The sequence below is a fragment of the Daktulosphaira vitifoliae genome, unplaced genomic scaffold (genome assembly GCF_025091365.1).
Source record: "Daktulosphaira vitifoliae isolate Bord-2020 unplaced genomic scaffold, ASM2509136v1 Scaffold_1, whole genome shotgun sequence".
NCBI lineage: Eukaryota > Metazoa > Arthropoda > Insecta > Hemiptera > Phylloxeridae > Daktulosphaira > Daktulosphaira vitifoliae.
In genome coordinates, this window is record NW_026099572.1 from 52,724,648 (window position 1) to 52,749,087 (window position 24,440).

Below are 24,440 nucleotides of genomic sequence, written 5' to 3' on the forward strand. Positions count from 1 at the left end.
ATTTATGTTTATATATCTAGCTTATAGCTGTTTTATTATTATTTTTTGTTGAGTAGTGTTTAAAAACTAACCAAATGTGTGTGAGTATATATTTTAGCGCTACAATTTGTCTGTCCAACAGTTTTTGAATGATAATTATTTAAATGCACACTTGTTTTATCATAAATAGTTTATATAATAATTTGTAAAAAGGTATATTTTTTAAAGATTTATTTGTTATACAAACCACCCTATAAATATATTTTATGTAAGTTTATTTTTGTTGTTATTGTGAAGCTCAATCTAACAAATATAATAAATATACAAACATATTATATACTTGTTGAATTAGTTGTTTTTTTTTAATATATTTATATTTCATGAATAAATATTGCTAGGCTGTCCCTTTACCTATCTTTCATCACCTTAAAAATTGATGATCATTAAAATTTTCAAAGTCTCTCATAATGTTTTAAATACTTCAAATGAAAATTTATATTAAACTGTGTAAAAATTAATTATATTTATTGTTAGATAAATTGCAAAATCTTGTATATTTTTGAACAAATAAAGTTTTAGAAAATTAGGAAAAAAATCATTGCAATAAGTTTTATTCACATGTGTTTTATTTATAAACATTATTTTTTCTCCATAAGTGAAACTGTAAAAGTTACATGCTATATAATACTGTAGTGATATAAATTTTTTAGCTCGTCAGAAGATTGAAGAAATTGTAAATCTCTGGTATTGCACTAAATCTTATATATATATGTCAAAACACAGTATATAAGAATATAATTTGCTCATGAGGAAGAATGCTATGATAAAATGTATGTTTATATCTTAAAAGTTAAATTATGGTAATATAAAGCTTAGTATAAAATCATACCTTGTAAAAAATTTGAAAGAAAAATACTAATTTCTTAATACTAAAATATTTCATGAAAAACCACAACTTTCTTTTATTTTTCTTCTTAATGATTGATGTTTTATTCAAAATTTAATTTATCCATATAATTTTCATCATATAAATTAATGTCTTTGCAGATACTTACAATAATTAAAATTATATTTTAATAATATTTATTATTATTAGGAAAAATAAAATAGAAACATTTAAATATATTTTTTTACAATTATAAAATATATTATAGTGCAATTAATACTAAATAAAATATTTAAATTTAATAATATTTTAAACATTGATAAAATACTAAAAACAATAATTATGTTCTTGTTATTAAAAATTATTTAGTGTTAATATTATATTTAATACGCACTTATTATTTTAACATAAGAATATCTCTAATTCAAAATGTATAAATTTTAAAGCAAAATAGACAAATATACTAAATAAAAATGTTGCAGTCAATAAATGTTTGGTCATATATATCATACATACATACATAATAATTACATAGAAAAATATCTTCATTTAAACATCAATTATTTTAAGAATTTGTTTAGCTGAGGGCCTTTTAGTGTAGTCTTGTACAGTACACATTTCAAACAATTCTATTATACGTCTATATGCTGGGTTTGAAGTAATGTTTTCTGGTAAAGGTGGTCTTTGTCCTGAAAAAAATATATGTAAAAGTATTTAATTTGAAGTTATGAGATAATATTAAAATTAATCTACCTAGGTTAGCATCCATATCTTCACTAAAACCAGTGTAGTATGATTCATCCATATCTGTATTGATATTTGGCACAGATAAAGTCAACATTTCCCATAAAACTAAACCATAACTAAATATATCTGCTTTGTTAGTAATTATAGCACCAAGACATTCTTCACCTTTTAAAACTTCAGGTGCTGACCAGCATGGTGTGCCTACATATGATGCTTTATAACCTTTAATTTTATGAAGTGTTCCATCAGATTTTAAAGGTAGACTGACTCCAAAATCACAAAGCTTGACAATCTCAAAATTATCTATAAATAAATATTACATTTATCTGAAAAAAATTTATTTACTAACAAAAAAAATGTATATCTCAATTTTACATATTATATTCTGGTTTCTTGTAAATTACTTATCACAGAAATCATATTTTCATTAAAAATGTTTTCTTATTTATATGACTTTAAATAGTTAAAGTAATAATAATACTAAATAAATTTAAAATAGTGTAAAAATTTTTAAAAATATTTAATATATATATATATCATAATTAATGTCTTCTCTAAAAAATGTAGCTTGTGCCAAAAAAAACAGAGAAGCCTTATATAGCTCAGCACAACATAACGGACATATGCACTAAGGTACAATACATTATCTAATGAACCTATATAAACATAATTCCAATTTTTTTTTTTCCATTAATTGCATGTATTTGGTTATAAAATATATTATTTTAATTTTTTTTTTAAAGATTTTTTACAAAACATTGTTATTATATAAGTAATTATTATAATTACTTAAAAAATTTCTAAGAAAATATTGATATAGTCCAAAGAATTATGAGATTATTTATTGGGGAGTGAAACCCTACATGGCGAGGTAAAAAAATTGATGTTCCTCACATATTTAAAATTATTAAATTCCCTGACTTTCCCATGATTATCTTGATCACTTTAAAATCTTTGACTTTTTAAGATTTTCCAGACATAGAACAACCATGGTATTATATAGTCATAAAGTTCATCATACAAAACTAACCATTTATTTATAAATTATTTTTAAACAAACTTAATATCATACATTTTTATAGGTAGAGTTTAAAACAAAATTTAATATTTCCCAAACTTTACTAATGTAAATAATGTCTTAAATAGTATGTTTATAAAAAATTGAAAAAACGTCAGAACTCAACTGCAAACATGGATATATCCTCAAGCACTTCAATTATCAAGCAAATTGAAAAAAGTAAAAGATTATAATATTTTTTATTTTGAGAATTAAAATATAATCATTAAAACACAGACAATGTAATGAATTATAAATTTTTTAATATAATGATTTACTTTTTACTAAAACATTGCCTGATTTAATATCTCCATGCAATACTAAAGAAGTATGCAAATAGTTTAATGCTCTAGCAATGTCAATAGCTACTTTCATTATACATTCTACAGGGAATGGTCCAATGTTTTCATCATTCCTCATTTCTATTAAATCTCCCAAGCTTTGTTCACATTGTTCCATTAATAATACCTGAAAATATTATTAGAATACTAAATAATACAATAATAATTATAATTTTATTATATTATTTTAATTTTTTTTTTTTATAGTTCACCTACTTCACGACCATCAGGTCTTTTAACAAATGCTCTATAACCAATAATATTTGGATGCTTGAGAGAAGATAGAACTTTAGCTTCTAATTGTAAACGATTACTATATTGCTTACGATCTCTACCAGCTTGTCGACTAATAATTTTAGCTGCCCAAGGAGACTTTTCATCTCTTTCTAAATTGAATACTCCAACGCCTAATTAAAATATATTTAATTTTCTAGCTATAAAAAAATTTAATTATACAAACCTGTTCCATAACCTATACGTTCTAAAACTGGAGTTTCTGGTATTTTTGCTGTAGAACGTAGTATTTTAGGAGTAGAATTGCTATTCATTTTAATTTTATAACATTAATCAATTAATATCAAGTTAAAATAACAGTCGCATTTAATATGATGAACATTACCAAAAACCAGTACTTTAAATTAATATTGTTATTTTATCATAGATAACTTGAATTATCCGTTAAAATTCATGGAAGAATAAATAATACTTTTTTATATTTTAATCATTAAAATATAACCCATGTACATAATATTATTCAGTGCATTCAGTTGAGTACGCTTTAATATAGTACCTGTACTATTTTTAATTTTAAAGAACAATGAATTTTACAAATTTTGTATGGAATATCATCGTATAATTAAGATTTTTTTTATTGTGCCTAAACTTCAGGAGTTTAGCCACAGTGAATAAAATAAATATGCAAACAAAAGTCAACAAAAATAAGTTTAGTATTTCAGACCACTCCAATAAAAAATTATTAAACGTAAATCTCCTGAGTAGCTCTTCAAAATCTACCTAAAATGTTTTTTTTATGGAGATGTTCTGTTTAAGTTATTTATATTTTTTTTTGTATATTTGATAAAAATTACAGTTGATTTTATTATTTCATTTATGAATTTACTCAATAAAGTGAACTATCTAAAATATATATATGAACTTCATAGACGAAAATTAGAGGAGGCTTGGAAAGGCTTAGTCTCTTCAAAATTACCTTGGTTTTCTTGGTAACATCTGTGGTATTTTTTGTGAAACTTTTACAAGCACATTATAGAATATTCAGTAAGTAAGAAAAAGGATTTCTATTGTTCTTATTGTTTGTAACAATTGACCTGTTTCCTTACTTTTTAAACATACGTATACTAAAAATACACTGAAAAAATCTTCGGTAAAAACGAAAAATGCATACAGAAAATAACAAATACACTCTACAAACTTTTTGTTATATGAATTCAAATTAACAAATATTTTGTTAATTAAATAAAAGAAATCCTATTTATTTACCAAAATATTATTGGACGTTTTTTAATAAAAAAATTGTTAATTTTACCAAGGAGTTTTTTCAGTGTATGCATATGATTCTTTAACACTAGTCAATCGTTTCCATTAACACGTTGACGGACATGACTGCTATAGCAGTCACGCTCTTGGCTGTAAATACAGATTCAATTTAATATCTCATTAATAATTGTTTGGAATAAAAAATGCATCAGAGCTTTTTTCTTTATAAGTATGATACAAAAACAATGAAAAAAAAAGTGTAACTGCTATAGCAGTAACTGTCCATCAACTTGTTAAAATAATAATTATGTTAAAAAAATTGTTTTTAGTAATTTTTAGCTTCAAAGATTTCTTATACTATCATTTCATAATTTAAACACTTCTACAATTATTTTTTTTTAACAATTTTGACCATTTGAATAAATTTCTTATATTACATTATACTCCAAATAAGGAGGACTCCGTCCCCTCCACCTACCATCACAATAATCACTGATATAAATCAATTATAGGAAAAATATATTTTTGTCTTTCCTGAAAATTAAGAAAAGTGGTCATAAGTACTTTTTAATAAATAACTATTCAATTATTATCGAGTGTCTAGTTTTAAAATAGTCACCTTGTATATACTTTAAACACACATTGAAAAGTACTTTTTTCAACAAAATAAAATTTAAAAAACAATAAAATAGTCATAAACAAGCAGAAATAAAAACAATGCACAAAACATTATTAACTATAAAATTTGAAATTAGTCATTTTTTGTTTAGTTCTTTTTGAATCCATTTTTAAAATTCATAAACAGGCATAAAAAAATTTCTCTAATCGCTTAACAGTTCTTAAAGACTAAATTCAACTTTTCATTATTAACACATTTGTTAGTACTAAATGATAACGTTTCTTGGACATCTTTATGAAGCGCTGAATTTTCCACAAGACAACTATATCAATCAACATTTGATAAATACACGTTTATATCGATAACAAAAAGTTAAAATACTTTTCAATTTATATTAATTATTAATATATCATATATAGCTTGAAAAAATAACAGTATGAATTATTCAAAATGGGCACATGCTTCTGTCGCCCCTTTAAATACTTTACTGTTATCCAATAGTTGGGTACTGAATTCTACATGAAGCAAAAATGTCGATAGTACTTATGGGAACAACCGAGTAAATACTATCGAACTACTATTCAATAGTCTAAAACTAACTGATTCAATTGTTTTCAAAAACTATCAACAGAAACAAATATTTTACTATAGTATTTAATTTTAAACAATCGACACCGAACTATTGAACTGTTATCATGAATGATATACCATTTAGCATATTATGCAGGTTAAAACAACTAAAAGAAACAGTAAATATCATATTCGACTGATATCTAACATTTTAACCGGTGGTTCGTTAGTCAAAAAGTAGTCAATCGTTGTAAATAATAATTAAAATATTATTTCTTAAAAAAATTTAATTTCCGACATTCAAAACAATTTGATAGTGCCCATCACTAGTCGACAGATAGACAACAAATTGTACCAGGAGCCCATGCGAAAGAGTACTTTCGATATTCGTTCATTCGTTTATTGAAAAATTGAATGTTTTGAACGTATCTTTGATAGCTTATAGATTCCTAATACTAAAATTCAATTACTTAATTCCACGACAAACCAACTTTCTAACCGCGTTCAACTAATATTATATGTAGTATGTTCACGTATAACTTCTATCTATCATATAACTTTGAATCCATTAGTTCATGGAAGCTTTGGGACCTTGATACAATTCAAACTCAACTTCATATCTTAATAATTTTAATCAAATGTTTTGTTTTAACGGCGAAGAATCACAATCTAAAGAATAGATCTAAAACGCATTATTTTAATTTAAATTGATATTAAGTAAGTTATCAGTTATAAAAAATTTATGATTGGCACGCTACATATACAAAAAACATTATTAGCAAATTAAGTTTTCATTATGCTGTATTAACTTCCATCTTAAGCTCAATATAGTGATTTTTTTATCATAACCCACTCAATTACTCATAGGATAAAATAATTTAAACTTTATTTTTTGGTTACCTTAAGTTACAAATTTTATTTGAATTATTAGTTATGTATTACTTTTTAAGTTTATCCCTTAAGTCTTGTAAGGATTTTAACTTTTGTATTTTCAAATGGTAACAAATATATGGTAATTATGACCTTATCAACAGATATTCTTAAAATGTAACACATTGTTGAGAGTTAACATTTATAAATACACCAACTGGCAATACAGAAAACATATTTGTCGATTTTCAAAATCGACAATTGACGTTATAAATCTGTGAATAGCGATTTATAAATCGAGTTATAAAAAACCAATTAGCTACCTTTATTTGTAATCTTTTTTATATTATAAATGTTTATTAATTAAAAAATTTGAAAATTTAAAGTTTTATATCTAACAAATAAATTAACTATATAATAAAATGAATACTAAAAATTTAATCTCATTTACTATAAAAATAAAATAAAATCTCAAACATTTTATTAAATTCAAAATGTGTGTTTCTATTTGGAAAAAACAAAGTTGATATCCTTACAAGACATATAGAATGAAGTTAAAAAGTATTACATAGCTAATATTGTTTACATTTATTATGTGAAATTAAAAATAACCAAAAAAAAAAATGTGTAAATTATTTTTACTCTGTAACGAATTGAGTTGGTCATAATAAAACAATAATTGTTTTTGGTTTTGGAGTTATAATTATTATAATTCTAAAACAGTCTAAACTGAAAACATTATTTATATTATTATTTTTTTTTTAAGTTTTACCAACAGTCTAAAATATTATAAGTACATAAATATAACTTTAGAATATTTTGATAATTAATCTAATTATGTTTCATTTTAAATATTTTTTATAATACGAATTTTTAGATTTTTTTCACATAATATAAAATATTATACAAATTGAAGAAAAACATCGCTCGTTTTAACTTCAAGGTCTTTTAATAACACGAATTAGTGAATAGTCATGCAATTATTATAGAAGCAAATATAAAAATTATTAAAATGTTTTATTGAGTAGTCCATTAATTAAGGAAAATTTAGGGCTAAGTTATCATGACCATTTTTCGAGAATGTATTGGTGTTGTCTAAAATATAAAATAATTAGTATTAATTTATAAAAATATCAATAATAAAACTAACTGGAATTACAATGTTCACTTACCATTTTCTATGTTGATATTAGTTATTGATACAGGATAAGCTTGTTCTTTATGCAAACTTATATCCAAACCTATAGTCGATGATATAAATAAACTTTGTTATAATTATTTCGTCCTTAATGCTAATAAATATATATATTACCGATATGCTCTTTTTCTTCTGATACCCGAAGTAAATCAAAAACCTTAAGGAATCCAAATAAGATAACACTATTTATTACCGACCATAAAACTATAGCACCAGCGCCAATTAAATTTGATTTTAATAACTGAAACAAAATACGGACAAGTCAAATATTTAAGGTGAGTTTTTTATATCTAATATACTATATTGAAAAGTAGCATGTGCTTACATATTATAAATACAAGATTAATAATTATTTTTAGTATTATTTGTCTCTATTTTTTTTTTTTTAATATCACTAAAAATTGAAAAAAAAAAATTAAAGTCGCACAGTTAAGATAGTTTTAAAGACTAAAACGTATTTTTCTAGGTCAAATTAATTTTTTCTAATGGACTTTAAAAATGATTTAATTATTATTATTATTTAAAAATTACAAGAAATTTATCTTTTCATAGTTTTTAATTCGCAAAAGTTGTAAATTGTATCAGACAGATAATTTTATTATTTATTTGTTATTTTTTAATGAATTTTAATCTTCATTATCTTAATGAAGTTACACTATTTTTTTGTAAATTTGCATAATGAAAAACATATATAACAATATCCATTATTGAGATGTAATAATGATAATATTTCTTTGAATATAATACATTCAATTAAAAATTATAAATATTTAAATTTTGTATTATAAGACTTAAATGAGAATATTGGCTTACAACTACTGACTTACGCTGCTGTTATTAGAAATGCCACCTTTAGTAAAAAAAGGAACAGCAATTACTCCCCATAAGCCACCTCCAAAATGAACCGCTGTTGCCTCAAGTGGGTCGTCAACTGGAACATTTTTTTCTTTTATAATTATTATGAAATATAATTTCTATTTTCTAAGCATATTAAACTATAAAATAATTACCTTTTAATAATGGCACTAGATATTGTAATACCACGTAGACTAAACAACCGATTACTCCTATAGTAAATGATGAAATGTATGAATAATCATTTACTGCTCCACACACTGATACCTTTAAAATGTATTACACTGTTAAAAATATTTTAAAATAAATACTTATTTTACTTAACCATGCCAATTAAAATTCCATTGATAGAGATCAAAAACGGCCATCTAGACTTGCCGAGGAAACCCGCTTTGGATAACATTAAAATACATACAGCGGCTCCACTGCCTCCTGTAATAGTATTGGATATGCTTTTGGCGACTATGGCTCCGTCTCCGGGTGAGGTAATGTGTCCAAGAGATCCACCGTTAAAAGCTAAGAATCCCGTAATAATTAAAAGGGTACCCGTTGCTACTAACTAAAAAAATAGGTAACACAAATGTTGGATTCTCTTATATTATTATTAATAGTAAAAATCTTTATTAATTTGTTGAGAATTATTTGAGAATTTAAAATGGGTGTTAAATTAAATTATATCTTTACCGGCATAGAATGACCATTAAAATCTCTTGGGTTTGAACTATCAAACCGTCCTGTCCTAGGTCCTAAAAATAAAGCTGCTATAAAGGAACATGTACCAGCTAATAAATGGACAGCTCCTGCACCAGAAAAATCAGAATAACCTAAGTTTAGAAGCCATCCGTTTGGTGCCCACACCCAGTGAGCGACAATGGGATAAGTTACACCTAAACAAAATTTCACTTAGAATGAGTATTGATTTTAGTTGTAGACATTGTTTCAAATACTATCTTATTATAAATCGAAATGGTTATACTGATTTAATATGCAATCAGTTAGTATTCGTACACCTATGAAATTTTTAAGTAAGTGTATACTTTGAACACGTAATAAATTATGAAATGTTGCCAAAAAATTGTAATTCAATAAAATAAAATAGTATACTTCTATTCATATCACAACTTTTTCCGTTTTGACAATATTTTTAATCCTACTTTTTTACTTTATTGTATTAATTTTAAAAATAATGTCAAAATAAAAAAAAAATTTTACTAAAATTTTATAAACTTAACTATGAAAATTAAAAAATGATAAAACATATAATTAAACAATTTTTTATTGTTTTTACAAATAAAATCAACTTTTTGTATTAGTAATCAATTAGTTCTCAAATTTTATCGAGCAAATAAAACCGATTATTCGATTTTTATTAGTAATCATGCAATTCCAAGCAAGTCTATAGCTTATAAATAATGCAAGAGATTGAGAAAACCTCAATTAAATAACATTGTTATCAAAGTTTATCTGTTACAAGAATTACTTATTTGTTGATTTTTAATATGACTTTTACCAAAAGTAGATATATTAGAAAACATTTTATTCGCAATTCACACATTATTTTAAAAATAAATTTTCTTGATAAATACATTTTTTTCTCAAAGAATTTTACCTGATATTATCGTACTGTAGAATATGTATGCAATAAAGTTACATCGCTCAGCAACAGCGCCAGATATGAGTGTTGCTGCGGTTGCTGCAAATATGAATTGGAAAAACCAGAATGCCATTTTGTCGTCGGGCATTCCGACACCGGCATAGTAATCAATACCATAATATGGATTTCCGTTACCATAAGCCAGTCCATACCCAACAAACCAGTATGAAATAGAACAAAAAACTAAAAATAAAAATTACGATAAATTAAAAAACTAAAAAAATAATCTTGGGAATCAATTGTCTTATTCCAATTCATAAGGTAACGATTATTAACTAGTTTCTCTTTAATTTTATCTAAATAACCTTCTATTTAGATCAGAATTGTGGCGTTTTATACTTCAAATCTAGACGGCCTTCTTAGATTAGTCGATGTGTTGTACTTCAGTGCATAGGTTGAATCGTTGTGCTAGGTTATGTGAAGCCTCCTTTCCTCTTTAGTTCAAACAATAACTTTCACTAGAGAACTTTGAAGTTAAGCATAATATATTATGATTAAATTTATTTAAATATAGTAAATACATAGATAAATATTATAACTTCCTTTGTATTTTTCTTTGATATCTTTTTTTGACTTATTTAAATTACAAATTAATTAATAAAGATCAGAATATTTGTTTTACTCTAGAAAATATTATCAATTTTATACAATACTATTGCGACCATGTCATGGTCACATGGTCAATGCATTATTTTACAATTTTTTTAAACGCATTATAATTATAATAATAAAAAAACCTGTGTGGATTTTTAATGAGGTTATACTTACACAAATCTAAAATATTTTTCAGTAGAATGTTGGTCACGTTCTTTGGATGTATACAACCAGCTTCTAAACAAGCAAGACCAACTTGAATTACTAAAAAAAAATATATATTTAAATTTTTTTTAAACATTAGGTTTTATTTTATTGAAAAAGTTTCTTAATCAAATAGTTTTTTACAAATTTATTTACGAAAGTAAAAATGTTTTGTTAAAATTTTATTTGAGATAATATCATAAATATCCCAACATTTTAATTAGTCTCTTTGTTATGAAATATAATTTTTTATCAATTTTTACGAAAAAAAAAGTATTTATCAGTAGTTTCATTATTTTTTTCTTTGTTTCTCTTACAAAATAGTTAAGTCAAGTTAAGCATGCAAAAATGATTAACATGTCACGTTTATCTCTAGGACATAGTAATCATTATAAAAATAGTTATGTTTAACATATGACTGATAAGTTGAAATAAAGACTATTTTTGTTAACGAAAATTAATATTTATGTTTTTTTCTATTGTAGACTCCCACAAAGACATTTTAAACTTCTTTTTAAGTTAATTTTAACAACATAAAAATTTTACAACATACACGCGAATCTAAACAGTTATTTGAGTAATTAGCTAATTACTAACTTTACTAAACTTAACGTAACTATTATTTTCCTATTAAATTGTACTTTAATTCATTGAGACTGTCTATTATTTGTCACTTTTATTATGTAATGCGGACCAAAACTGTTAGATATGAACATCTCCAATTTTTGAGTTATCGATTTGAACAAATTTTATTGTATTATAATGAAACTCAGTATATATTTCTTTTAGTTATTAGAATACAATACAAATATTTATTGGCCTTTATAATTTTAATGTATAAATAGGTTAAATTATAAATGACCTACTAAATAAAATAAACTAGTTAAAGTTAATTATATTTATTTGGTTATAGTTAAAATATAATAAAAATATTTATTATTATTAATCATACAAAAGAGAATTACAGTTATTTAGATTAAAAGTTTTGAAAGGTCGGTATTATAATTAAACTTGCTTTTTTATCTATTTTTCGTTAAAGCAAATGATTATTATACAATATTAAATGTAAGTTACGGCTTAAAATCATTTTACACAAAATTTCATTGTGAGATTAATTGGTAAATATATTTTTATTCGTAATAAAAATAATATTAATCTCGTTTAATTTCTTTATACCCACAGGCCTGGATTAAGGGAGACATGGACTTCCTTAGGCCCACAAGTAATAGAGTCATACAAAGAAAAATAACGTAGATTTGTATTCCACCTAATATGTAAAATAACTTCTTCTTGAGGCCCATAAATAATCTGACCCCTATGCATAATTCCAGGACTTTTTATCCGATTTGTTTCACAACAGTATAAAAAGAACAATTTAATCGTAACAATTAACTTACTGGATACTATTATTCCATTGAATATTAAAAACGAATCATCAATATTTTTTTTTAATTCGTCAAATTCGATTTGAGTAATCGTATTGTTGTGTGCATTTGAGGTATTGTAATTCATTTTGTAAGTTTTATTTTGATTAATTAGGATTATGGTAATAATTAACGTATAAACTATTTAAAATGTTTAAAAAACAATTGTAATTATTAAAAAAAAATTAATTACGAAAAATTTATATGGAATCTACACATGTTTGCTTTGTTAAGTAATTGGCGTGCTGACCGACTGACTTAACTGATTTGCTAATACTGAACGACTGATAGTATAAACTTATATTTGCACAGACTGGAGAGGGCATCGGTCATAAAATAATACTCTTCGTAGAACCACGTGATTCATAAAAATATTATGTTTGTAGAATTGTAATGTTGATTAACTACAGAAAAAACCAAAAGTTTCCAAAATCTTAATAACGTTTTTGAAATTTAAACTGAATACAATTTTCTTATTTAATATAAAATTAAACATGAATTTTTTTATTTGAAAACTATAGGATTTTTTTGTATGGTATTATATATATATATATATATATATATATATATATATATTATTCTGCAGGATGACATTCTAGTTTTCTTTTGCTCATTTATAGCGTACAAAATATAATTTGCATAAAACTAATTTCATATATGATTAAACGGCACCATGAATCAGTATCTCTAAAGAAAGCAAGGCGTCATGGTCAAACTTGACAGGTTTAACAGACTTACTAAAATATGTTCACTGATTGGATTTTGTATCTCTACTTATGCTTTATACGTGGAAATTTCTTTAGAAAAGTACCCAAAATTTAAGCCTTACTGTAATGTAATGAAACACATTAATTGTTCACCAGCTTTTACTTCTCGGTAAGTTTAAGTCTTTTTTTTATTTTTTAAAATACATTTTAATTACAACTTCATTGTATTTATAAAGCAAAATAAGTGATTTATTTGAGTTTCGGAGGAAACGATTCTATAAAAGTACAGTTAATTTAATTCTAATGTGCTTCATAATTTGATTATTTATTCATTTTAAAATCACATTTTACAATTTAGAGAATCACTAAATTTTATAGCTATAACAAATATAAAAAAAAAGTTTCTTAAATATATAGAAAAATGTAACAATGCTACTACAAGATAATCGTACGATTTTAAAAATAAATCTAATAATTTTTTTTCAATTATTAGTGTATGTGTACAAAAATACTAATTACATAGATTGATAATGTTCTGGTTAATATTTTATAAGGGGAATACCTATTTTATGCTTAATTATTGATATTTAAGAATGTCTTACAAATAATTTAATTATAATTATCCCAATGTATTTTAAACCACATAATAGTATAATTTGTAATTTAACACGCGTGTAATAGAACTTCAGATTGATTATTGTTCATAATAAGTAATATTTTCTTAGCTAAATAATTTAAACAAGAAGTCGTTGAATTTAACGAGTACATAATTATTTTACGAATAATACAAAAAAAAATATATTTTTATATTTATTTCTAAACGTCTTTGTTAAGTTTATATATACTAATTCTATTTTAAAATTTTTATCACCATGAATATTACAAAATAATTCCTACAACTACGATATTTTTCTAAAATTTTAGTAATAACAATAAAATAATTGCTAAATATAAATAAATTAGATCTGAATTATATTTTTATTTTCTCAAATCATTATTTAACTTATGCAAAAATTCTTAAAATATAAAACGTTAAATAAATTTCCTAATAGTAAAGATTTTTTTGAAGGCTAAAAAAAATTAATTTAAAAATCCAAAACTAGTACTAAATTATTCAAGTTGTAAGCGTGTGGATCTAAAAAGAATTGATAGATTGTACACAAACTAGACATGTAGCACATAAATAAACTATGCGTACAAATATTTATTAGCTATAAGAGTTCATTTTTTTATTTAATTAAAAATTACTCATCGAGTAGTGATTCTCACTGAGAGTGCTCAAGCATTTTACATTTTTAAAACTTTTAGAAACATTGTTAAAATATATCAATTGATACCCTTTACAAAATTTTCAGTGTGAAATTCACCATTGTTTAAATGTAATAAAATAAATAAAAACTAGGTGTTTAACGGATTTAACTTGTGAAATTGCTCACACGATGTATATATTATAAGATTTATATTATTTTATTTGCACACAAATATTGCATAATTCTTATTTCATAACTCAAAATCGTACAAGTTTATTGCTTTATGTATAATTATGTCACTCTTACACTCATAGTAGTGGTCATAAACTCTGGAATCGACAATTTTAAATTAAATATTAACATAATTATGGTAATTGTTACATACTTAACTTTACTAAAAAATATGTTTTTTAAGTTTACAAAATAAATTTATGAGCATGAATAAAAAATAAAATTAAAAAAAATAAAGCACAGTAAACAGAGAACTTTTGGGCCTATATGAATGGTCAAAAATTACCACTACAATTTTTTTTTTTGATATTATCTCACATTGCTGAATAAAATTTTATTTTGTTTTGAGTTGAAAGTAGTTTTAAATGTTAAAATAAAAATGTGTGTACTCGTACTTACAAAAATACAAAAATATATAATTCTTTAATTTGATAATTAAACCTATGTTTGTTACCAAAAAGTAAAAATGTTATTATATTTTTAAATAATTAGTGGTATTTAACAATTTTAGGCTTATATTGTTCAAATTTTAAAAATGTACTAACAATTTGTTTTTTTTATTGAGTACATATTATTAACTATGAAATAGTGAGTAATATTTAAGTCCATTTGCTTACATAGTAAAGACTTGGTCCAACTCTAAGAAAATTGATAAAGTAATGTATAAAAATTTAACAAAAATACATTAATTAAAAAATAATCAATTGTAATTGAATTGTTTTTATTACCTCTTAAGTGTTATAAGACACTAACCTAAATCAATGCATAATTAGTAAATTGTTACAAAAATGAAATCTATTGTTTAAAAACTTGCTATAAAATGATAATATAACTTTTAGAGATGTTTTAAAAATCATTTTTTTATTTACTTACTCGTTTTTTATACGAAGTGTTGCAGATTTTTTTTGTTTGGATAATACTTATTATACCAAAAAAAAAAAAATTGATTAATATGTTTATATAAAAAACGCCTTTAGACCGATAACAATATGTACATGTATGTTGTGAAAGTTCTAGATTCGTTTTGCGCTGAATTAATATTCAACGTTCTAATTTAACTTTTAATTTCTATCGTATTTATAATAAGAAAATTACATTACCGCCTTGAAAAGATAATGACACTTAAATAGTACAAAACTCAATTATCATATAAAAAAACATGCGAACTATTTCCATCAAAAAATTAATTTAAAAATATTTTGTACTACATTTTATGTAATTTCATTTTTCATATTAGCTTTCCTGTAAAGTTATAAAATAGCAATAACACGCTTTGAATTTTCACCTTGAAATTGAAAAAGTCAATTTTTATAATCGAGTTTCTTGCTTGTTTTGCAGTTATAATTAATATCCCAATAATAATTATTCACTCAAATGAACAGTTCTACTAAATATTTTAAATATATATACTATTTGTCTTATTTGAACATTTTAAATTATGTTTTGATTGTACACTGATTTATTCTGTATCTTGTAATTTTCAAATTTATATATTATTTAACAATAGCTAAACTAATTCAAATTGTATTTCAAAAATAATTTATTAACAAAAAATTTGTGTGTATAGATTTGCTAAAGGATTTGGAGTTTTTGGTTATTTATTAGGAAATGACTCAATAATCAATGTACCAAATGGACTTGTTGGAATGTTTTACTATATCATATTTTTTTTACTAGGTATGTTCCAACTATATTAATAATATAAATTAAGATTAAACTAATTTTTCATTTATTATTAATTTTTTTCACTTAGGTTTTTCAAATAATCAATCCTATGTTAACATGCAATATTATTTGGCCATACTTTCCAACATCATGAACTTTTATTTGGCTTATATTTTGATAATTATCATAAAAGAATTGTGCTTGGTATGCGTGACTACATATTTGGTGAACATTTTAAGCTTTTTGATTGTTTCGATTAAACGAAAAACTCTCATAGAAAATACTATTAAATCAAAAATTGAATAAGATGTACATAATTTTATTACTTATGCAATTTCCAAATATTATACTATGTTTTTTTTAACTTTGTGATTTTTAACATAATATATTGCTTATTTACACGAACATTGTAGATGAATGTGGGCGCCAGACAAATAACTCACAGATGAGTGGGTTCAGGAATTTTGGGCTTAATAATGGGAGTGCTAAAATAAAATTTATACCAGCAATGTCAAATATGATGTGAGCTTATACCATTGAAATTTTAAATATTATTTGCGCCTTATATACACCATACTAAAATCTAGAATTTGTTCATTGTTTATAATACAAATGCTACTATCATTGAAAAAATTAATTAAAACTTACTTTGAAATTTATGTTTAAATTACATAATTCTAATCATTGTCATAAATGTATAATTTTTCAAAAAAGCTCAAGTAATATTAAAGTAATAGTAAAAATTGTTGCATTAAGGTTTCTGAATTAATTTAGATACATTTTTAATAGTTCAATTACTAAAAATAAAATAAATATTGATGTATTTACTCGATTTTAAAGCAAACATTATTTATTTTTAATTACCTAGGATTTATCATATAAATTAAAAAATAATTAAAATATTTATGTGTACTAACGATGTATTCTAATATTTCGTAGACGCTAAATTTTTTAAGGAAAAAAATGTGTTATTAATAATTTAACAACTTAATGAATTATAGTACTATGTGATATATTAATTTTTCTATTATTTATAACTTTTTTACTTCACCAAATGATAATTTATAAGGAATTGGTGTTCATATTACACTATGAGTATAAGAATTCTGATAAAGGTATTTCGAGATAAATGACTTCAAAGTTTTATTGAGTAACATTGAATTTTACATTGTTTTAGCATTTTTTATTAATTTCAAGACAAATTTTATCTAGGTAGCTTGTATATATTGATGGAGAATAATAAAATGTATTGAATAACGTTAACATAAAAGTCGATGTATGGACCGCATACACTTATAACAATATATTTACAGAACGTAGATATTATTGTCGCACTGCAAGTTTTGTTTTCATATGACTATAAACGCTATCTGTTTGGAAATATTTACACTAAGCTAAACGGTTTCCTGCCGCCTAGTCGTTTGCGATTCGTAGAAAAATTTTAATTATCAGAATTTTAGTCTATTATTGTAAAAATTTTATCATATAATACGCATGAAGAATATTTAATTGATAATTATATATATATTTTTTCAATATTTACCTTCGTATAAACCTCAAAAAGTGTATAAAAAGATTACACTCTCACATGTAATCAAATTGTTCGATCTGCAGTGTATATATACGCATGTATACATTACGCTGATTGGGAGTGGTGTGTCCAGTGATGGCATGCTGAACATCGATCCCTGAGTGAAGATTAGGCCGATCTGCTCATGCGTGTTGTCACATGTTCCGGTGTCGCGGTGGAGGACACTCCCGAAGCCCAGGCTAGGTCGCCCGGTTGCAGTGTCTCGACTTTTCCGTCAATCCTTCGACGCGCAAAGGGGTTCCGCATTTGAGAGGTTCACACACCCGTATGCAATCAAAAGATATCCCACACTTCCCATAAACGGCCCTGCTGTTTGCAGGATGCCCTTTTTTATTTAAACTTCATATCTAATTTACTTTAATTATAATGTTACTGTTAAATATTATTTATATAATTAAAATAATTACGACATAAATAGTCGTATAAAAGTTTTAAATCACAAAAATATCCTATATTATTAAGTGCTATAATTGTTTATTTAGGTTTAACGATAACTTTTATTATTTACAAATTACTATATGATTTTATTCATATTATTTAAAAAAATAAAATATACTGATTATATTTAACTTCAATAATTCATACAAAACAAGAATTTCTCCAAAAAAGCTAAAAAAAATATGCAGAATCCTTTATTGAAGATTAAAAAGTAGTTTAGATTAAATAATTAAAAAAAATTAAAATGTTAAAAATACCACGGCTGAAATACATTTCCAATTAATAATGTTACAATTATTACAAATTATTAAGTACGTAGATTTATATGCGAAAACGATGTCAAAAAGCAATTAAATTACAATGTTCTACTAATATTAATTTGGATATAAAGATTATTATTTATTATGAATTAATTTAAAAAAAAATACTTTGAAGGTCAACATTGAAACAAAATTGCTTTATTATTTGTTGATAAGTTCATGAAATGTATTACTTGAAAAAATACAAATAACTACTGACGGAAATAGTACATTATAATATAGTATTCTAAAGTATTAATATTAATTCTTATACTTCTGTAAAATATATACTAAGTTAGTTAAAATTCAAAGCTTTTGATAAATTCTCTATTCCCTTCCACAAATGGGTCAGTGTTCGGATAACCTCCGGCTGACGGGCCGTATACATCAGGGTACCAGCGACAATAAAATACAAAAGTCATATGAGTTGGTAATACGCTGTACTTAATGGTCGCTAGGGTGAGTTACGACGACCTGAATACGGTGGATTCCGTTCATTGCCGAACGTCGATCGTCACACGGGACCCTGGTACTTGGTTTGGATATATTATACTTGTAATACACGACCTAGGACAACATAGTGGCCAGCTGATCATCTAGGCTACAAGTGGTTGATTTTAATGACCTTGCATTATGCACCGCTGGTTTGTTATTATTATCATTGTTTATGCGTTTGCTGACGTATTCGGATGTCACTGGAGTGAGAAATGAAGCGAGGAGGTAAAACGTATGAAAATTGAGAGTCAAAATAATCAATACCATAATGTGGGTGGTGAAATTTTTCGGCGAATGACAAACATTTTATAAAAGAAATAGTATCATGATGACCTACTTCATATTTTTTTTTATTCAATGTTATCATTGTTCTGATTGAGTTTCCATTTGTTATTGCTCATTTACTTAAAAAAAAACTAAGAACTCATGAATTTATAATTTACTTAATAACGATGCAAAATACTTATTTTTACTTAGTGTTTTTCTAAATCATTGTTCATTTTATATATCTATATATTATTTATTTATATGCGCGCAGTACGCCCAGGGTCATAAATATTTGTAAGCAAATGAAATTGAATTTAACAGATCAACATATTCGTAAATCATTTAGTGCTCTGTCACGTTATAAACAATAACCCACTCATGATTGCAAAAAAATATAACACGATATAAATTTTTTAATAAAACATTAACAATGACACAATATTTAAACAGAATAATATTTGGCATTAAAAATTGTGGCCTGATACACATGTTTGCTATACATAAACTTTAACAATCAGATTTTATTCTAGAAATTAGAGATTTAATGCAAGAGTTTTTAAATTTGATTATTATTATTTTTTAACTTAAAGTACTTAAAGACATAAAGTATTTAAAAATTATAGTTTGAAAAATATTTTCCCGTAGTTTTTGGTGTTATAATTTGTATTAAAAACAATAATTAATTATTTTTATTTTCATATAAAGTTTGTTTGGTTGCCTAACTTTAGCCTAATACAATATTTTTGTGAAGTAATATATAAAATTTGTAAAATTTGACATTATTTTTTAAAAACTTTTTCTGTTGTTTGAATATTATTTCATATATAACGCGAATTAATAGTTACATTTATATCAGAAAAACAAAATAAAATTTTTTTGGTTGGATGGTAAATACCTACCTTATTTTAGTGTCTAGTCATGGCGCAATCAGAAGATAAAGTAAAATGTTTAAGAGTCCTATTCAATATCTTTTATTCCGAGAATTTTATATCACATAGTTGTATTAACTGCACAAGATTTATTATGATAAACGACCATATACACGATTTGCACGATAGAAAATTCGTCTATGGGTACTATGTTTAGTATTTATAAACCTTGTGTTAGTATATTTTAAAAACATTGTTTAACTATGGTTTAAATGATTAAAAATAATTTATCTGGTATTATGAATATTCTTATCATATCATTATCGTAAGTCTTAATACCACACGGTCAACCATAATGATGATACTATAGTTTTGTAATTTAGTTAATAAATTGTAATTACACATAACATGTGTAATAATAACTAAAATGAGTGGAGTATTTTTTAAATGTACTTTAAATAATTGTAAAAATATCACTTCTAATTCAATATAAAGCAAAGTCTAAATTTTTAAAAATCAAGATGATTGCCAAAAAGTAAGGATTATCATATGATTCAAAATAATTTTTAAGGGACGTACTGATTATATCTAAATATATATTTCATATTGATTTAGATATCACTAAAACTAAAAATTATGTTTCAAATAAACTAGTGTATATTTATGATATTTTTTTTATAATTTATTTTTAAATATATTTAAATTTAGTTATTCTTTATATTCTATAATAATAGTTATACTATTCTATTAGTTATGATATAAAATAATTCTTTATTAATATAGAATAAACAAACTTATCTATGACTATTCAGTTTACAAATTATTAGTGTTTAATTAAATAAATACTACTCACTAAGTACAATTAATCTGTTTTAAAAATTATTTTTTTATAGTTATATTTAAAAAAAAAATATTGCTGTACTAAAATTTACGTTATTAATTTTAGCACAAAGTTTAGTTAAATACTCACTCATTGATTATCATCTAATATCTAGCATGTAGTAAAACTTCTTCACACTCAAATAAGTTTTAATAATTTTATATTCAATTTTTTTGGAGTTTGATCACACAATATTTCATTTTAATATATATTGTCTAACTGTATACTGATTAATGTATCAATGGAACTAATACTTGAAGTGATTATTTCATTTTGAATCACTTAATTAATCGAAAATAAATATGAGATTAATAGTATTTTTTCGTTTTCTTTTAGTTACATATTTTTTAAAATATTTTTTTACTCTCCTAGGTTTTAACCAGCGGATACTTGTGCAGTTAATCGTTTAAATAAGTGTTATTTGTAAGGTACTTACTAATAAGTATAATTTTGATTTGAATTTAATAGTATACGATATTTTAAAAAATTGGATTGAACTTATGAAGAAAAACTAGAAATTTAAAGTAAGCGCAAAATATTAATTTTCTTTAAATAATTTTTAATATAATTTAGATTAATCAAAACTTGTATTTTGACATATTTGGTTATCTATATTTTCTATGTTAGAATGAAGCTGAACTATTTACTGTAATAGTTTAAGAAAAAGTAACCATAATCTGTATTACTTCATTAATCATAATCATAAAAGTTTATATATGATTTTTGCGACTTTATTTGAATAATTAAGCTAGTGTAGAAGAAGTAAGAAGTTCAGGGTTACTTAGGTATGGACTTGGATTTTAAGATACAAATTTTCATTTATAAGACGTTTTTTTTATGTGCTTATCTTTTTACCCTTCAAACTATACATTTATGTCATACGTCAAGACAGTCGGCGTAGGTTGCGACCGGTTTGCCTACAATCGACTGGCCACTAGATGTCTCCGCCTCGTCGCTACCTCAACAAGTGCTGATGTCGAGGGCTTCAACTGTACTTGCTGCCAGTCACGCGTTCCCTCTAAAAACCGAAGCACGCGGTCAGTGTTGAGCCGAGTTCGCGGTTTGTTTTTATTTTCGTGAGTGAATTATTATTATTGTTTTTTAATTAAATTATCCAACGATTTCGCAGTAAATGCCGCTTACTATAAGTGGTCCGTTTTAAATATTAGTGAATATCAATTTCACTCCACATAATCTATTAAGGTGAGCTTTAATAGTGTATAATTTTGAACAAATAAAACTATCTAATTTGACCCTGAAAAGAATTCAAAAGTGTAAACTTATTAAAAACATGATTTTTCGTTTTTATCTAATTATAATCATAAATATTAAAAAAAAACCTTTAACTTTAAAAAAATATTTCAAAGCCTAATAGTATTAAAGTTATATATTAATTTTAAACAGAAAATTAAAAATATTGTGTTTGTATTTTTGTGTTTAAGATAATGTAATTTTGGTTCAATTGTAACTCCGTGTCGTGCGACACAACTTCCCATTCTAATTATGTTATTATAAACGCCATTTTTCATTAAAATTGCTCGGGGCATTTTGAAAATTATTGTGTAAGAATATCGGTTGGGTTATATAGATAACATTAGCTATATAGTTGTTGGGTTAATAAAGTCGTATTATATAAAACATTGAGAAATAGGCTTAAACGAGATTTTAACGTTATTAAATATTGTAAATTGTGTTGAATATGTTAAAAATGATTATACAATTTATAAATAAGATTTAAAATTAAAAAAAAAATTGTACGATATACGATAGTATTAATGTACTTGTTCATCGAATGTTATTATTAATTAAAATGTTTGATAGTGTTCATTATATTTTTAAAAATAATTTTTGCAAATATCAATTGACGTTTGATCAATGGAAGCACGTGTTATAGAGATAAAAATTATTGAATTATTCTATGTATGGTATCATTACAATATCGTGCTCACATAATTATGAGCTTTGAAGACGGTTTTTAACATAATGAATTATTTAAGACTTGAATGAAATTCGAATTATGCATGTATATGTCTATTGAAGACTTATCTGTCTGTTTACTTCAGAGTTATTTGGTTGAAAAAAAAGTGATTAAAATATTAAAGCGTTGAAAAATGTTTTTACTAGAAATTCGATCAGCATCTATGTAAGTGTCTAAGTAAGGAGCTATTTTCTTTACATTTATAATTAAGTTATTTAGGTACATTTATTTACTAGCAAGCGTTTTAATCACTCAAAAAACCGAACCGGTTGAAGAGAAATCAATTTAGGTAAGTCGCATTCCGTACAAACTATACAGACCATACAGATTGGCAGATTATCGTTGATAAACCCGTTCACAATACTGTCTCGCCTTTTTGTTTTCTTCGTGCTTTCTTTGTTATCTGTGTTACGATATCAGTATATGTTAATTTTCAATATACTTAACTTGTACAAGTAGGACACAACCATCCTGATGTACGGTAACTTTTTTTATGATTTGTTGTCTTTAAGATCTTGTTTTTTTTTTGAAAATATTTAAATACGTTTTTGATAGGCATCGTGATTTTTCTTTTTTTTTTTATTGAATATTACTCGCCAAGTATTCGGTACATTATGAGTAGAGTATTATGCTAATATGTCGTTTAATAAAGTAGTTGTTAAATTTATTCAGACGCGTTGTGTCTTTTTGCGAGAAAGATTTATTAGAGTATTTCTTGTGGACTAAAAGATAAATGGCATCAGGTCACACAGAATACTTTTCAATGCCTATGAAATATTAAAGTCTAGTTATTTGGGCGTTTAATGTGTCAACCAGAATAGCAAAAAAAAAAAAAAACAGCAACAGCAGCAACCTTTTAGACGTTCGCGTGGGACTTGAAATAAACACTTACAGGCATCGATTGGATGTATGAATTTTTGCGTGTAGGTTGCCTAAAATTAATGTTTGCACACGAGACTATTCGCACAAAATAATAATAAATAAATAAGCACATAATTTAATAACAATGTAATATCGCTCGCTTTCTATTAAGACACTTAATTTAGATGTGTAGAAATCTGTTAGTGCTATCGACTCAATGTGAATGGATCGTTTCTGGTTTATTTTGTTATGTATAATGTAACTTTTCCTACGCTTAATCTAAATCGTATAATTGTGCACACTTACAATATTTTTTCGTATGTACACGAGCTGGAGAGTTGTTTTCTGAAAAGACGTCGAATTTGTTTGCAATGACTAATCGCTTATCCGGTCGATTTGAGTTGCATACACATT

At 24.4% G+C, this 24,440-nt stretch overlaps 4 protein-coding genes across 6 annotated transcripts in view; 2 read left to right on the top strand and 2 right to left on the bottom strand.

The window, feature by feature from the left end:
- Positions 1 to 1,303: 1,303 nt before the first annotated feature.
- LOC126896138 (lymphokine-activated killer T-cell-originated protein kinase homolog) lies at positions 1,304 to 3,686 on the bottom strand. Of its 2 annotated transcripts, none has more exons than XM_050668636.1 (5): positions 3,471 to 3,686; positions 3,227 to 3,396; positions 2,948 to 3,137; positions 1,619 to 1,915; positions 1,304 to 1,554 (listed from the first exon to the last, which is right to left on the bottom strand). In XM_050668636.1, the coding sequence occupies exons 1-5, from the start codon at positions 3,556 to 3,558 to the stop codon at positions 1,415 to 1,417; spliced, it is 885 nt and encodes a 294-aa protein (XP_050524593.1). In that variant the 5' UTR covers positions 3,559 to 3,686; the 3' UTR covers positions 1,304 to 1,414. The 2 variants fall into 2 exon arrangements, with proteins under 2 accessions (XP_050524593.1, XP_050524592.1); XM_050668635.1 differs by having other exon boundaries at positions 3,227 to 3,417; positions 3,471 to 3,677.
- A 3,810-nt stretch (positions 3,687 to 7,496) lies between these two features.
- On the bottom strand, positions 7,497 to 12,784 carry LOC126894478 (putative ammonium transporter 1). 2 transcript variants are annotated; one of them, XM_050665532.1, is made up of 10 exons: positions 12,469 to 12,784; positions 11,042 to 11,104; positions 10,229 to 10,456; positions 9,304 to 9,506; positions 8,945 to 9,178; positions 8,775 to 8,886; positions 8,592 to 8,695; positions 7,879 to 8,005; positions 7,739 to 7,807; positions 7,497 to 7,661 (listed from the first exon to the last, which is right to left on the bottom strand). In XM_050665532.1, exons 1-10 carry the CDS (start codon positions 12,581 to 12,583, stop codon positions 7,603 to 7,605), a joined length of 1,314 nt encoding a protein of 437 aa, XP_050521489.1. In that variant the 5' UTR covers positions 12,584 to 12,784; the 3' UTR covers positions 7,497 to 7,602. The 2 variants fall into 2 exon arrangements, with proteins under 2 accessions (XP_050521489.1, XP_050521488.1); XM_050665531.1 differs by having other exon boundaries at positions 11,042 to 11,131.
- A 381-nt stretch (positions 12,785 to 13,165) lies between these two features.
- Positions 13,166 to 17,077, top strand: LOC126893585 (vitamin K epoxide reductase complex subunit 1-like protein 1). Its single transcript, XM_050663929.1, has 3 exons — positions 13,166 to 13,371; positions 16,251 to 16,360; positions 16,437 to 17,077. Exons 1-3 carry the CDS (start codon positions 13,202 to 13,204, stop codon positions 16,652 to 16,654), a joined length of 498 nt encoding a protein of 165 aa, XP_050519886.1. The 5' UTR covers positions 13,166 to 13,201; the 3' UTR covers positions 16,655 to 17,077.
- Positions 17,078 to 22,184: 5,107 nt separating this feature from the next.
- The window catches only part of LOC126896230 (serine/arginine repetitive matrix protein 2), a 52,163-nt gene continuing 49,907 nt past the window's right edge, over positions 22,185 to 24,440 (top strand). Inside the window, exon 1 of the mRNA XM_050668841.1 lies at positions 22,185 to 22,390. The gene's annotated coding sequence lies outside the window, so the exon portion shown is untranslated. The remainder of the gene's footprint in view (positions 22,391 to 24,440) is intronic.

Coding starts and splice junctions, on each gene's coding strand:
- LOC126896138 (XM_050668635.1), bottom strand. CDS start 3,558: ATGAATAGCAATTCTACTCCTAAAATACTACGTTCTACAGCAAAAATA. Junction 3,418..3,470: donor ACGTATAGGTTATGGAACAG/GTTTGTATAATT, acceptor TATTTTAATTAG/GCGTTGGAGTATTCAATTTA. Junction 1,916..2,947: donor AGGCAATGTTTTAGTAAAAA/GTAAATCATTAT, acceptor ATTTATTTATAG/ATAATTTTGAGATTGTCAAG.
- LOC126894478 (XM_050665531.1), bottom strand. CDS start 12,583: ATGAATTACAATACCTCAAATGCACACAACAATACGATTACTCAAATC. Junction 8,696..8,774: donor TCTAGTGCCATTATTAAAAG/GTAATTATTTTA, acceptor AAAATGTTCCAG/TTGACGACCCACTTGAGGCA. Junction 7,808..7,878: donor AGAAGAAAAAGAGCATATCG/GTAATATATATA, acceptor CATCGACTATAG/GTTTGGATATAAGTTTGCAT.
- LOC126893585 (XM_050663929.1), top strand. CDS start 13,202: ATGGTCAAACTTGACAGGTTTAACAGACTTACTAAAATATGTTCACTG. Junction 13,372..16,250: donor TCACCAGCTTTTACTTCTCG/GTAAGTTTAAGT, acceptor TTGTGTGTATAG/ATTTGCTAAAGGATTTGGAG. Junction 16,361..16,436: donor TATCATATTTTTTTTACTAG/GTATGTTCCAAC, acceptor TTTTTCACTTAG/GTTTTTCAAATAATCAATCC.